Genomic DNA, 16,481 nt, shown 5'->3' on the forward strand with positions numbered 1-16,481 from the left:
TCCTATCCATCCTATACACTGTCATCAGATTAGTCTTTTTAAATCATGACCATAACCCTGTGGCAATGCAGTTTTCATGCTTCCTATTATCTGGTCAACATTATTCCAATAATTCCCTGGCATTCAAAGCTCTCCATGATGAGGATATTCTGATTTACCTTTATAGTTCTATGTCCCACTATCCTTCTACATGTAAAACTGGTATAGTCATACACCACTGGTGGGTGCATATATAAGAGCATACAAACACACAAATATTTGAGGGCAATTTCATAATCTTTTAACACTATAAATATCCATATCCTTTGATCTAGCATTTGCCAACATTTCTACAAATTTATGCTAGAGACATTTGCACAAGATATGCACATGTGGGATATTTACTGCAAAACAATTTGCTAAAGCAAAAAGAAAAGAACTGAGAAGGAAACAAACCAAATGTCTTGTAATAGGGTAATGATTTAGTAAAATTATGATATACGGAAATATGCAGCTACCGAAAAGAATAAGGTACCTGAAAGGTAAAGAGGTTCAAGATATGTTGCTAAGAGGAGAAAAAAAAAAGTTAAAAAAAAAATCAATGACGATTTTTCAAAAAGTTGCCAAAAATATATTGTGTGAATGATGGTGATGATGATGAAACGAGGTATTTGTATATATATGAAGAAGAAGCCAGTGAAATATCTTTGGAGGATGAGATGTATAGGAGGTTTACTCTCCTCATTATCTACTTCAGATAAATAACGTCTACCCCGTAATGTTTGAATTTTTCCTATAATGAACACTTTTTCTAATTACAAAAAAACTTTAAAAAATCATTTTAAAGAGCTAAGCCTACAAATACAAGAAAATAAATTACTTACGGTTGTCATAAATTGGGTTAGAGACAATAGGACGTAGAGCAGTTGTCAAATTACCACGTTCGTCAGGGAGGAAAACTTGAAAACATAATCTCACGACATTGAGGTCACAGTCTTCAATATCAAGCAGCTCTTGCTCAGAGACTGAAAAGTATATATATTTTTAAGAATACAGAATAGTCACATAGAACTAAAATCCTGCTAAGTCCTCCTCCCTGCCCAATATAGCCTATAACCTTTAGTAGCATCCAAATCTGTCCTAACAAAAATAGAATGGTACACAATCTCAAGACTGCTTTTTAACCTTTTCATCATATAGTCACTATCCAACATAATTTGTTAAGTTATGACCATGGTCAGGAAGTAACTACCCCAGTCATGTGAAATTTAGAGCAGAATCCAAACTTGACATAAATCAAATTTTTACAAAAATGGTTGCAGGTTATACACAATAGAGAATAGGCATTCATTCATTAATTCAACAAATATGTATTTAGTCCAGTCATGTATTAAGGACTCTGTAAATTATCTCCAAAATCTATATAAGAATTACTCCATTTTACAGATGAGGAAATGATTTTAAAGAAATGAAATTGGGACTTCCCAGGTGGCGCAGTGGTTAAGAATCTGCCTGCCAATGCAAGAAACACAGGTTCGATCCCTGGTCTGGGGAGATCCCACATGCTGCGGAGCAACTAAGCCCATGAGCCAAACTACTGAGCCTGTGCTCTAGAGCCTGCGAGCCACTACTACTGAAGCCCGTGAGCCTAGAGCCTGTGCTCCACAACAAGAGAAGCCATTGCAATGAGAAGCCCGTGCACCACAACGAAGAGTAGCCCCCGCTCGCCGCAACTAGAGAAAGCCCTCATGCAGCAACGCAGCCAAAATAAATCAATTTACTAAAAAAAAATAAAATTAAATTAAATTACTTGTCCAACATTTCACAGCTAAGAAGTGGCACAGAAGAATTCAAACTCAGGCCACTGAATCCAGAGCCTATGCTCTTAAAAACTGAACTCTATTAGAAAATTTTACATATGTTTTGCATAAAAATGACATACACAGGAATATCTACAAAAACTTAGATCAATATTTTAGGGATTAAATACCAAGAGGATACTAGAGGAGGTAAGTCAGCTAGTTTCCATAAGAAATTTTATGTGCAAACTAGGTTTGCTTAAAAAAAAAAAAAAAGCTACAGCAGGAAAATTTTACAGTTTTGAAAAAAAAGTTTTTAAACATTCTTTATTACAGAATATAATGACAGTTTGTTAAATTGCTATTTATAAGAAATCCAGTTCCAAAGGAGAATATTACTGCCTTTTCAAAGATACTATAAGGTGCAGCAATCAACCATAACTAACATAGCCGTATTTTTAAAAAGCATGAAATACACATATTAAATTATATGAACATTTTTAGTTTTCAGAAAGTATTGAAATTTGAAACACTAAGTTTGAAAACAGTTAAAACCCCAATTCTTTTTTTTTTAATTAATTAATTTATTTATTTTTCGCTGTGTTGGGTTTTCATTGCTGCACACAGGCTTTCTCTAGTTGCGGAGAGTGGGGGCCACTCTTCGTTGCGGTGTGCGGGCTTCTCATTTCAGTGGCTTCTCTTGTTGTGGAGCATGGGCTCTAGGCACGCGGGCTTCAGTAGTTGTGGCACGTGGGCTCAGTAGTGGTTCATGGGCTCTAGAGCGCAGGCTCAGTAGTTGTGGCACACAGGCTTAGCTGCTCTGCGGCACATGGGATCTTCCCAGACCAGGGCTCGAACCCGTGTCCCCTGCATTGGCAGGCGGATTCTTAACCACTGCGCCAACACGGAAGGCCAAAACCCCAATTCTTTACAATTAGCAATAACTAATAAAAATGACAATGTACCTTTTTTTTTTAAATCTAGTCTGATAATATTGATCTTTTACTTGCAGTATTTAGTCCTATTACATACATACATACATACATACATACATTTATTTATTTATCTTCTTTTAACATCTTTTTTTTATATCTTTATTGGAGTATAATTGCTTTACAATGGTGTGTTAGTTTCTGCTTTATAACAAAGTGAATCAGTTACACATATGTTCCCATATCTCCTCCCTCTCACATCTCCCTCCTTCCCACCCTCCCATATCCCACCCTTCTAGGCGGTCACAAAGCACCAAGCCGATCTCCCTGTGCTATGCGGCTGCTTCCCACTAGCTATCCATTTTACATTTGGTAGTGTATATATGTCCATGCCACTCTCTCACTTTGTCACAGCTTACCCTTCCCCCTCCCCATATCCTCAAGTCCATTCTCTAGTAGGTCTGTGTCTTTATTCCCATCTTATCCCTAGGTTCTTCATGACATTTTTTTTCCTTAGATTCCATATATATGTGTTAGTATACGGTATTTGTCTTTCTCTTTCTGACTTACTTCACTCTGTATGACAGACTCTAGGTCCATCCACCTCACTACAAATAACTCAACTTCGTTTCTTTTTATGGCTGAGTAATATTCCATTGTATATATGTGCCACATCTTCTTTATCCATTCATCTGATGATGGACACTTAGGTTGCTTCCATCTCCTGGCTACTGTAAATAGAGCTGCAATGAACATTTTGGTACATGACTCTTTTTGAATTATGGTTTTCTCAGGGTATATGCCCAGTAGTGGGATTGCTGGGTCATATGGTAGTTCTATTTGTAGTTTTTTAAGGAACCTCCATACTGTTCTCCATACTGGCTGTACCAATTCACATTCCCACCAGCAGTGCAAGAGTGTTTCCTTTTCTCTTGGGGACTTCCCTGGTGGCGCAGTGGTTGGGAGTCCACCTGCCGATGCAGGGGACACGGGTTTGTGCCCCGGTCCGGGAAGATCCCACGTGCCGCGGAGCGGCTGGGCCCATGAGCCATGGCCTCTGGGCCTGCGCGCCCGGAGCCTGTGCTCCGCGGCAGGAGAGGCCACAACAGTGAGAGGCCCGCGTACCGCAAAAAAAAAAAAAAAAAAAAAAAAAAGAGTGTTTCCTTTTCTCCACACCCTCTCCAGCATTTATTGTTTCTAGATTTTTTGATGATGGCCATTCTGACTGGTGTGAGATGATATCTCATTGTAGTTTTGATTTGCATTTCTCTAATGATTAATGATGTTGAGCATTCTTTCATGTGTTTGTTGGCAATCTGTATATCTTCTTTGGAGAAATGTCTATTTAGGTCTTCTGCCCATTTTTGGATTGGGTTGTTTGGTTTTTTGTTATTGAGCTGCATGAGCCGCTTGTAAATTTTGGGGATTAATCCTTTGTCAGTTGCTTCATTTGCAAATATTTTCTCCCATTCTGAGGGTTGTCTTTTGGTCTTGTTTATGGTTTCCTTTCTGTGCAAAAGCTTTGAAGTTTCATTAGGTCCCATTTTTCTATTTTTTTAAATTTTTTTGTGGTACGTGGGCCTCTCACTGCCATGGTCCCTCCCGCTGCAGAGCACAGGCTCCGGATGCGCAGGCCCAGTGGCCATGGCCCACAGACCCAGCCACTCCGCGGCACGTGGGATCCTCCCGGACCGGGGCACGAACCCGCGTCCCCTGCATCAGCAGGCGGACTCTCAACCACTGCGCCACCAGGGAAGCTCCCATTTGTTTATTTTTGTTTTTATTTCCATTTCTCTAGGAAGTGGGTCAAAAAGGATCTTGCTGTGATTTATGTCATAGAGTGTCCTGCCTATGTTTTCCTCTAAGAGTTTGATAGTTTCTGGCCTTACATTTAGGTCTTTAATCCATTTTGAGCTTATTTTTGTGTATGGTGTTAGGGAGTGTTCTAATCTCATACTTTTACATGTACCTGTCCAGTTTTCCCAGCACCACTTATTGAAGAGTCTGTCCTTTCTCCACTGTACATTCCTGCCTCCTTTATCAAAGATAAGGTGACCATATGTGTGTGGGTTTATCTCTGGGCTTTCTACTCTGTTCCATTGATCTATATTTCTGTTTTTGTGCCAGTACCATACTGTCTTGATTACTGTAGCTTTGTAGTATAGTCTGAAGTCAGGAAGCCTGATTCCTCCAGCTCCGTTTTTCGTTCTCAAGATTGCTTTGGCTATTTGGGGTCTTTTGTGTTTCCATACTTAACATTTTGGTACGTGACTCGTTTTGAATTATGGTTTTCTCAGGGTATATGCCCAGCAGTGGGATTGCTGGGTCATATGGTAGTTCTATTTTTAGTTTTTTAAGGAACCTCCATATGTACTTTTGACTGTTTTTTTTTTTTAAACTACACTCAGTAGCTATCACAACATTAAAAATTATTCCATTGTCAGCAATCTTAAGCCTAGCATTTCAAAGAGCCTACAAAAACATATTTGTACAACTAAAAGCTCAAATGTTATGATACAAACACCTGTACCACAGCAGCATACTCTCCTGGCACAATTAGGTATGCAATGAGAGATCTACCTCTTCAAAATAATTTTTTATAGCATTATAAATTTAGAGGTGAAGACATTAGTGTTTCCCAATTCCAAAGATGAGTAATCAATAAACACAAAAATAAACTGACAAGTTTAAAAACAAACCTATGTGAATGGATAAACTGTGACAGCTATACAATAAAAAAGAACTATGGATATATACGCAAAAATGTACGCATCTTGAAAACATTATGTGAGCAAAAGGAACTAGATATAAAATATATACCACATGATCCATTTATATGAAAATTCTAGAAAAGATTAATTGATGGCAACAGAAAGCAAATTAATAGCTGACTGGAGCCAGAGATGGGAGAGGGAATTGACCGGGAAGTGGACAACGAAATTTTGTAGTTAATAGTGGCAGTAGTAGAAATATTCCTTATCTTGATTGTGGTGGTGTTACATATATCTGGGTGGATCCTACTGTATGTAAATGAGACCTCAAGAAAAGTTTATTTAAAAATCTTTTAAAATAGCACATAAAAGAAAAATAAACTCGTTAATAAACCAGGAATGGGAATGAAGATATATTTATTATAAATCACAATATCACAGAAACCCAGAGAGGTAAGTTCAGAATAAGAGGACTCTTTTTTCCAGATATAGCTTGCCAATTTTGTAAGAGGTAGCTAAGACGATAAGAAACCAAGTTGAACTCTCAATAGACTACAGGCAAAAAATAAAGGAGTTCAGGGTCTGCTAAGGATGGAGAATCTGATAAATGCCCAGTGCTTTGGTTGGGGCTCTGGAGGAGCTATACCCTAGGAGTAAGGGTGAACTGGATGCAGAGATACCAGACCTCACCTAAATCATTCACTAATTTTAGATGATCTGGGACTGCTAGTGTGACAAGCCACCCACCACAAGAAAGTCTTCTGAAGGGAGAAAACACCCTGGACCTAAACAACTTTGCATATAGGATGACTGGTATTCTATTTTAAATAAGCAGGCATAAGAAGAGACAAAGTAATTTTTTTTTAAAGAAAAGAAAAACAACAGACTATAGAAACAGACCACAAAGGTTCCAAATAATGAAGTTTTCAGATACATGATTTAAAATAACTACACTTAATAAATGTAAGGAGTTAAAGACAATATTGAGAGTTTAGTAGAGTACTTGAAACTATTGGAAAAGGAACCAAACAAAATTCTAGAACTGAAAAATACAGTGAACTGAAATTTTAAACGTCATCAAATTTATCAACTGTTTTATAGAAAACACTTTGTCTTGTCTTTCTATATAAGCCAAGGACTAAAATCTATTTACCAATATTTTATACTAAGAGTTTTCTAAGTGTTGATTTACATTAAAGTCTTTAATCCATTCGAAAGCTGATTTTTATATATGGCGAGAGGTGGGAATCCAACTTAATCATTTTTTCCAGCTTTGCTTATCAAATATTTCCTCCCTTTCTCTTGATCTGACATGCCACCACTGTCATTTACTAAAGTTTCATATTTTCTTAAGTCTGTTTCTGGGCTCTCAATTTTACTCCACTGGTCAATTTGCCTATTGTTACCCCAATATTACTTAATTAGTACTTATTCATAATAAACCCTAATATCTCATAAGTATTTCTTCAGAATAAACCCTAATATCTGATAAGGTCAGTTTTTCATCACTATTCCTCCTCTATAAATTATCCTCCTTTTCCTGTTCAGAATCATCTTATCACTTTAGTGAAAAATCTTGTTGGGAGTTGTTTGGAATTTCACTGAACCCATATATCAATTTGGGAAAAAATGCAATGTTTATAATATTGATATTAAAGAATATGATATACCTCTCCATCTATTTAGGTGTTCTCTATTATCTCATAATAAAATTTTATAATTTTCTCTAAAGAAATCTTGATCATCATTTCTTAGAGTTGTTGCTAGGTATTTTATATTTTCTGACAATATTTTCTTTAATTATTTGCTGCTGATGTATAGAAATGTAACTGAATTTTGTATGTTAATTGTACAATGCATTCACCCTTTTAAACATTATATTAATAATCTGTATATCCTTTCGAGTTTTCACTGTAAATAATAGCTTCCAATAATTACAGTTTTATTTCTTCATTTTCGATCAGCTCTGTGCACTGGTTACAATCTCCAGTACAATGTGGAATAGAAGTGGCAAGAGTGCACATCCTTTTCTCATTCCTAACTTTAAAGTGAATGCTCTGGATGTTTCCTCCACTTAGATAATGCTTGCAGTAGGCTTTTAAATGTATAGCATGATACAGAATGTCTTATTTTAAAAATTCTGCAATGTGAAAAATGATAGTTGAAAAATCTAGCAAAAGAAAGCATGAGACCAATCAAATTCTCTTAAATTTCTCTTAAACTAGTTTAAAATTTCCCTTTATATGTGATCAAAAAGATACATACAAGGTAACAATTGTTCTCCTTAATCTATCTTTAGCAATAAATGTCACTCCTTAGTCCTAAGAGCAGTGTATATGCAATAAGAATTTCATTTTTATCAAAAAGATATGATCATGATTTATTTGTTTTCAAAGTAGGGATTAAATTTTTTAAATCAATTATAACACCTACTAGCTCTAGAGATGTGACTTTTCTAAAATTTTAATTATTGCTAAATATTACTAAAATTTAAAAAGTAATTAACAGGGCAAAAATGTACAGTATATAGATTAACAATTTTAAGAGCTATGTCTTATTTAAGGGAAAAAAAACAAAGTTTAGTTATAATTCTTTTAATTTCTGTTACTTAAAATGTATAGTTATAATAAAAGCTAACATTTAAGCGCTTGTGTGCCAGGCAAAAGGTAAATGGTCATAGCAGTCTATCATTAATTACTCATTCTTTCAACGTATTTATTGGGCTTCTATTATGTGCTAAAACAAATGCTAGACAGAGATATGAAAAGACAGCCTGCCCTTAGTGAGATTAGTGTCTGGATGAGAAACAGATGCATAAACTAAAATTACATAATGTAACGTGAAAAGTGTTATAATGGGAGTATGTTCAAGGAGTACTGAAGGCATAAAAGTGCCCCAAGTTCTGCACAGCGTAATAAAGAAGGCTTTCTAAAATGACTGCAATGAAGGATAATGAAGTACACAAGAGCTTTTTTTTCTTCTTGCTGTTTAGGCTTTAAGTTTTAAGTGGTGAGGAAACGCTCTTATTTTCTTGTATTAAACCAGACTTTTAGAGACAAGAATCTGTTAAGAGACTACCTGTCTTTTTAAACTGTATTCTCTTTCAGACTACCAAAATAAAATAATCCCCCCAAACCCAACTGCAAAACAGCCTTTGTGCTCTCACAACAACTCAATGTCCTCTGTACATGGAAAAAAAGTAAAGTGACTAATAAAACAGAATTGCAAATACTTTATTGTAAAAATCTTATGGATTTTAATCACTGAATATTAGAATTCCTTATATGTCATTAAATACATAGTTAGAAAGTGACAATTAAAAATTTTTTCCCTGCTTTTGCAGTAAGAGTCCCCTATGAAGTCTAACTGACATTTTTTTGGTGCCAGCTAAATGGACACTGTTAAAATTTGATAATGGAGCCCTTAAATAAATTCCTCACACAATTTAGACTTCAGCACGTTATTAGATAATTTGAACAGGTATTTTACATGAAGCCTCAAGTTTAATACTACTTGACTGTTATATGTCCCTATCTGCAAGAGACAGTTCCTGTTTTAAAGAACTAATGGCAAGAAAGATAAGGACTCGCCTTAAAACATCCTAGATACATGCAAAGTAAAAATAATTTTTAATAGTCTTTGCATTTTCACATATTTGATCTTTAGGGAACAGACTGTCATAATGAGATAGTCTATAGACCAGAATTTGTAGACCCTATTCTGCTAAACATTTCCAATTCCATTGTTTCTATATATCATAAAGATATAACACAAAGTCGGCTAGTATCTTGTTATCTTTACCAGTATAATTTTCCTGTGTTAAGTGATACATCTATAAAAAAGTGTCAGTTCAGCTCTGACAAATTCCTACATAAGTGGTAGAATTTACCAGTATATCCTGAAAATAGCATAGAATAAACAACCAAGAAAGGTCTATAGCTGAGTTCAGATTATTTTAATTAGTTTTTAGGGTTTTGAGTTTTTTCAGGGGGATTAACCATATTAGAATATGTACAGCACTTTGGGAAAACAGAATACTTTGCTCTGAGAAGGTCACAGATAGCTTGAAAGAAGTGTCCCTTAAACTTGAGGGATGAGCAGAAAGAATTCACCATGTAGATTAAGGTATTTCATGCTAGGAACTGCACGTATAAGAACACAGTAGCAAGAAAAAATATGGCTCTTCCAACATGACAAGTAATTCAGAATGGCCAAAAGTTCAGATGGCATGTGTGCACTCAGTGCTAGGGGAAGGACGGACAGGAAGTTGAGGCAGAGGATGACAGCTAGAAATGATGCTGGAATGGAAAACAAGGATCAGATTATGAAGGGCTTTAAATGCCATGCTTGAGAAACTGAATCTAGCAAGTATATCAGGGTTTCTCAAAGTGTGGTCCATGGATCACTTGCATTAGAATCATCTAGGGCAGAGATTTTCAAATTGTAGTTTGAGACCCAATGGTCATAAAATTAATTTAGTGGCTTCATTAAGCATTGTCTTAAAAAAAAAGAAAAAGAAATGGAATTGAATAGAATAGAAAGCATACTGCATGTACTAAGAGTTTAGGACCCATTGGTCATAAAATTAATTTACTGGGTTGGACATGCATTTTCTTTAAAAAAAAAATCAAATGGAAAGGAATGGATTAGAGAGTATACTGCATGTAGTAAGAATATTGTTTTTTGTCTATGTGTGTACGTGTGCATGTGTATGTATTGAGTAGACAAATAAAATCTATTTCCTACTGTGAGTTGCAGTTAAGAAACACGGATCTAGAGGCTTCTTAAAATGCAGAGCCCAAGGCCCCACATCAGACCTATCAAATTAGGGAAAATGTGGCCTGGATTCTACATTTTTAGCAAGTACTAAGGGATTCCTATGCACATTCAAATTGGGAGTCACTGGTGAAGATGATGTGGAGTCACTGAAGGATAATAAGCAGAGTTCTGAACTGATTCATATTGGTTTCAGAAGAATCTTTTTGGATGTAGAGTATATAAACTGCTTGGAGGGTGATCTAGAATAGAGGCAGGAACACAAGTTTAGAGGCTATCAATAACAGTCCAGGCTAAAAACTGATGTAAGCTTACATTCCTACAATGGTAGTGAGAAGAACAGAGACGACTGAGAGATGGTCAGGGTAGATGAACAAAACAGTTTTTCTGGAATAGAGAATGGTTCATGAAGAGGAGCAGTGGACAAGAAGGTAGGAAAGATATGTTGGAGCTACATGTGGAAGATTTCCAATTTAGGACCATTTCGTTTTTAAACTATTTAAGGAGTCATTGCAACTTTTTAATCACAATAATATAGTGATTATATTAATATAATCAATAATAATATAATATCAATAATCAATAATAATATATAATCACAATAATAAAGCACTGTTCTAAGATTATTCTAATGGGTGGGGGCGGGGAGTTAATACAACAGTTAATACAACAAGCATAGTTGAGATAAAGCAATGTGCCTGAGAGCCAGGCTACCTGTTTTCAAATCCTAGCTCCACCAGGTATTATTTCCTTAGGATAATTTTCAAAAGTGGAAAATTTCTGGGTCAAGAGTATGCTCATTTAAAATTTTGATTTATTGCTAAAGTAAAAGGCCAACTTTTAAATTAAAGTGGCCATCAAGTCTAGGCATAGTATGAAACAGGGATAATGCAGTATAAAACAAGGAGATTATAAATAATAGCTACCATTTATTAAGTATTATTTGTATGTCAAGGAGTAAATGTTAAGTACTTTATGTACACTATTTTATTTAATCTCTGCTTTACAGAAGAGAAAACCAAAGCTTTGGTTACTTAACTTTCCCAAGTCACGTAGCATGTACAAGTGGCAATGCTGGAATTCAAATCCAGATCTCCTGACTCCAGTGGAAAGGGCATTAAAACGGAAAATGCAGGAGTCAAAAGGCAGATGGGCCATCTGTGGAAGTTTGGGGGGTTTTCTGATTTTTGTTTTTACCAATCCAGAACAAGGCATGATATTAATAACATATACTCATATAGCACTTAGAATAGTTCCTAGTACATAATTAGTGTTTTACATATTTTAGTTCATTTAATTCTTATAACAACATATGAAGTAGGTACTATTATTATCTCTACTTTATAAATAAGGAAATGAAGGCATAGAAAATATTTAAGGAAAAAAAAAATCACACAAGTGGGACTTCCCTGGTGGCCCAGTGGTTAAGAATCCACCTGCCAATGCAGGGGACACAGGTTTGAGCCCTGGTCCGGGAAGATCCCACATGCCACAGAGCAACTAAGTAACTAAGACCATGCACCACAACTACTGAGCCTGCATGCCACTACTACTGAAGCCCACGCGCCTAGAGCCCATGCTCTACAACGAGAGAAGCCACCACAATGAGAAGCCCACACACCACAACGAAGAGTAGCCCCTGCTCACTGCAACTAGAGAAAGCCCGCGCGCAGCAACGAAGACCCAACACAGCCAAAAATAAATAAATAAATAAATTTATTTTTTAAAAAAAAATCACACAAGAGTTCAAAGTCTATATTCAATGGAGTTTTTTTAGTAAATTGAAAATAACTTAAATGTTTATTAATAGATGACTAGATAAACAAATTAAAGCCTACCCAAACCACAGAATACTGTTAAAAAGTAAACTAGATTTATAAGTACTAATATGGAAAGATGTTTAAGATATATTCCTGAGTGAAAAGTACGAAGTAGTAGATTAGGAAGTGTAACATGACTCCGTTTGTATAAAAAATACATGTGTGTGTATATATATACATGACACATGTATAAAGAAAATTCTAGAAAACTTTACATCAAATTTAACAGTAGTCTCTTACAGTGAGTAATACTGAAGAGAAAGAAGGGAACTTTTGCGTTATACTAAATAGTATGAAAAATAAAGACCTAGAGAAAAGAGATGCAGACCTTATAATTCATAAAAACACTACTTGTCTATGAGGATATTCTTTAAATTATCATCATATCCCTGCAATTATTTTTAAACTACCACAAAAAACACAAACTAACAATATAAGGATATCTTAAATATGACAAAGAAGGATATCTTAAATATGACAAAAAAATATGACAAAGAAATCTACTCTTTTATAGTTGTTCAATACCTGAATCATGCAGATTTAAGTGGCTGCAGATGACTTTACAATGGAGACCACTGTAGTGTAGGGTGTCAGCTTGGTAGTCATTTTTCTATTCAAGAAATATAGCCCTCACCTATTCTGTAGCAATTGTGGCATCATTACCAGGTGCTACACCAGACAGTGCCATCCCCAACAAAATCCACTGAACAGTAAATATCTAGCCATACACACAAATATACTATGAAAATATTTTGTATAGCCTCTACTATTTCTATACTACTTCCACATTGGGATTAGTTTAAGTTTCACTGTTGAATATGCCCTTGAGTTAAATGCACTCCAATACCTTATAACCACAGTGCCTATTCAATATTCAGAGGGGGGAGTATATATTGTCTGCTGGAGTGGCAAAAGGAAGGCCACATTCCAAAAGAATCAGAATATTTTTGAGAGGGTTTTCTTATAGAAAACAATGAAACTCTTCACTGATAGTAGAAAGCCTTGTGTGAATAAGATTTTTTTTTTCAATACTGAAGCATTTTAAATATACTTCGATCCTCATTTACAGGTGTAAGACAAGTATATAAGTTAACACAGAACTTAAGACAGCTTTTAAAGCACAGGTTGAAGATACAAATAGAAATCATTTATCACAATAAGTCAATATCCAAATAATAGAATTAATTAAATCAAACATACTTACCATTGAAAGGATTGATTCCTGCCCTTATTCTTGAAATAATAGCTTCTTTTACTTCTTTTTTTTTTACACATCGAATACCCAAATTTTGAAAACTAGAAGGAAAACACAGAACTTTCAAATTTCCTTATAGCTGAATACAAGGACACATAAATGAGGTTTTATTAAAGGATACTGCAAAAATCAAGCATATAACCAGCACTGAAAGGTCATCATAATGTCAGATGGAGATATTAAAAACATGAAGTACATTTCCAATTGCTATGATAAAGATGTGAGGATAAAAAAATGGGGCTATATTTCTAAGAGAACTGTTAAAAGAAAAGCAGTGTATACTTTGTCACTTTTACATACAGTATTTTATGGTTAGATCTTACTAATATTCCTGCATCAAATATACCAAAGTGGACAAAGATTAAGAGGAAAGCAACACCAAAAAGCTAAAATTCACCTCCCAAACGAATTCATAATCAAATCAATAAAATCTGTACATTTGATAATGTAAAGCAAAAGTTGTAAAAAGATGCCCACAGGCTGACACCTACAGGTATAGTTTTGCTGAGCTCATGAAAGTGTTGACTACATTTTTAAAAAATGTGCGTAGACTACCAACATTTAAAAACCAGGTAACTGCCTATAAACATTCTGGATTTCTGGCTTCTTTTGAACATTTTAAAAGTCTGGCAACAGCAGATTGGCACAGAAACACCTGGCTGGAGCTAAGCACCTGCAGCCCCATTTATACAGGGCTCTGCAGTTCGCTACAGTGCCTGCTAATCCTCTTACACCTCAACCTCTCCACTCCATGGACATCTGGTTTTTGACTTCAAATGACTTCACGGCCAGCAGCAGTGGAATATGTTTTGTGCCTTATCATATGAAGTTATAATAATCATTCATCATAAGAAAGCATCAAACTACATATTTTTTTCATTAGAAAGATATTTAATACCAACAATAATATTTAACAAAAGTTTCAAAATGTCATTTATGGAAAATTTCTCAACTGCTACAAATATTACTAATTTGCATATGTGTAGTACAGATGATGGTGGGGGGAACTCCCCTACCACCACCAGTCATACTTGTTCCCACATGGAAAAACCATGACATCATTAAAGTTGGGTGGGTGTGAATAAGGAAGCAAAACTTGGTTATACTAACATTACTATTTGTTCAAACTTGACATGGCCCTTTGCACCAGGAGGTCGCTTGCCTTGTTTGCCCCCTCCATGCACTGTTGTCTTATTGTTCATGCTCTTCACATTCACCACACCTGTGATTTTGTTAGCACCTAAAATATCTTTAACATTTCCTTCTTCTGCCTCCAATAATTAAAAAGTCAATCTTAAACTTGTAATCCTTTCTCGAAACCCTGAAATCATGATTGTCTTCCTCAAAAGTATTCCACTTCTTTGAAAGATTCTTAGGTTGGTTCTCACTTTTTCTTTGACAAAAGATTTTAAAGAACTCTTTGTTTTTATATATTTATACACTACTTGACAGTTTCATCTGAATAATCATATTTGACTCCTATTCACACACTGAAATTCTGACATGAGGAAACCAAGGATCACAGAGATTATCTGAATCAACTACTCATTCATTCATAGTCATTCAACAAGTTCTGGGGTTCCTACTACGTACCAAAAACTCTGGTAAGTAATGGGAGTATACAATCCCTCCTCTCGTGGAGCTTACAGTCTAGAGCAGGGGTTGGCAAACTATAGCCCATGGACTAAATCTGGCTCACCACCTACCTGTTCTTGTAAATAAAGTTTTACTCGAACAAACTTATTTGTTGGCATATTATCTACAGGTACTTTCATGCCACAACAGCAGAGTTGAGCAGGTACAGTAGAGACCACAGGGCCTGCAAAGCCTAAAATATTTACTGTCTGGTCCTTTACAGAAAAAGTTTGCTGAAACTTTTTTTCTAGTGCAACAGACATGAAGTAATCGCACACCAAGATGCTAAACTGAAATCATGACAAGTTTTATAAAGGAGATACACATTATGTCACAGGAACCTATGATGGGAGAGAGTTGATCAATTAGTATGTTGGTGATGGAGTCATGGAGAGAAGTGGATAGATTCAAGACCTATTTAGGAGGTACCTGTTAGTGAATTCAACGTGTGCACCTCTGTGAGGAGGTGTCAAGGATGACACCTATGTTTGGGGCTTTTACAGCAACTAGTAAAACAAGGTACACTGGAAGACCAATTTTGAGAGGAAAGAGGTATATATGATCAGGGTAAGATCATGGTTTGGGGCATATTCTATTTGAGGTGCTTTGGAGCTATTTAAGAGAATATGTCAAAAAGGCAATCACGCTTTTTACCATTCCCTACTGAAAGAAACCAGGGATCCTTAGAAACAACTGAAGATTTCAAGGCTTGGGCAAGAAAAGTACGAGTAAGTCTTGAACACTTCGCTGTGTCAGAAAGTAAAGAAGTGCTCGAAGAAAGATGGGGACATGTCAAAAGGACACAGGAAACAGTTTGAAGGGGCTTGCCTTGGTCAAGTTTGGGTCAATTTGAAAATCAAAATAATAATGCTAGTAATGGACTAGCATTCAATTATAATACACTGAATAAAAGAATCCATGAGTCTATAGTGTTATTTTTTCAACTGAGGTAGGGGAAGATGGAAAAGTTCTTTACAATAGAATGCCAATTAATATCACCAATGGGAAAAAACTAATATAGCGTCTCCTAAAACATTATTTTGAGAATAATACAGCATCACCTCTGTAGATTTCTCATCCAAAATATTTCATGTTAACATGAAATTATTATTCATGGTAACATGGACATAATCATGAGCAACCATTCAGACTAATCCACATTGAACAACATTCTTCAAAACAACCTAAACTCTTCAAAAATGTTAATGTCATGAAAGACCAACAAAGGCCAAGAAACTGTTCTAAATCAAAGGAGACTAAATAAGCATGACACCTAAAAATAATGTATGATCCTTAACAGGATCTTGGATTGAGGGGAAGGGTAGGACAGCCCTAACAGGCATTATTGGGCATCACTGGACATAATTAAGGTAGTCCAAAAATTTAACTGCCTGTAACTAGGATTGAGAAAGAACAGCCAGAGAAGTAAGAAGTAAAACAGGAAAGTTTGTTCTCACTAAATCAGAAATCAAGGAATAATAATGTTCCAATAAAGGAGTAATCTACAATGTAAAATGCTATTGGGAGGTCAAATAATATAAGCAGGAAATACTTCTTGCCAAGTTTGTATAACT

General features: G+C 35.5%; 1 protein-coding gene across 2 annotated transcripts in view; it reads right to left on the reverse strand.

The window, feature by feature from the left end:
• Nucleotides 1-16,481, reverse strand: part of REL (REL proto-oncogene, NF-kB subunit) — a 38,210-nt gene that overhangs the window by 7,529 nt on the left and 14,200 nt on the right. For both annotated transcript variants that reach the window (XM_067704977.1, XM_067704976.1), the window contains exons 4-5: nucleotides 13,222-13,313; nucleotides 864-1,004 (exon numbers count right to left, since the gene is read on the reverse strand). In XM_067704977.1, the coding sequence (XP_067561078.1) occupies nucleotides 864-1,004; nucleotides 13,222-13,313 (233 nt within the window). The remainder of the gene's footprint in view (nucleotides 1-863; nucleotides 1,005-13,221; nucleotides 13,314-16,481) is intronic.

Source organism: Pseudorca crassidens, chromosome 14 (assembly GCF_039906515.1).
Source record: "Pseudorca crassidens isolate mPseCra1 chromosome 14, mPseCra1.hap1, whole genome shotgun sequence".
NCBI lineage: Eukaryota > Metazoa > Chordata > Mammalia > Artiodactyla > Delphinidae > Pseudorca > Pseudorca crassidens.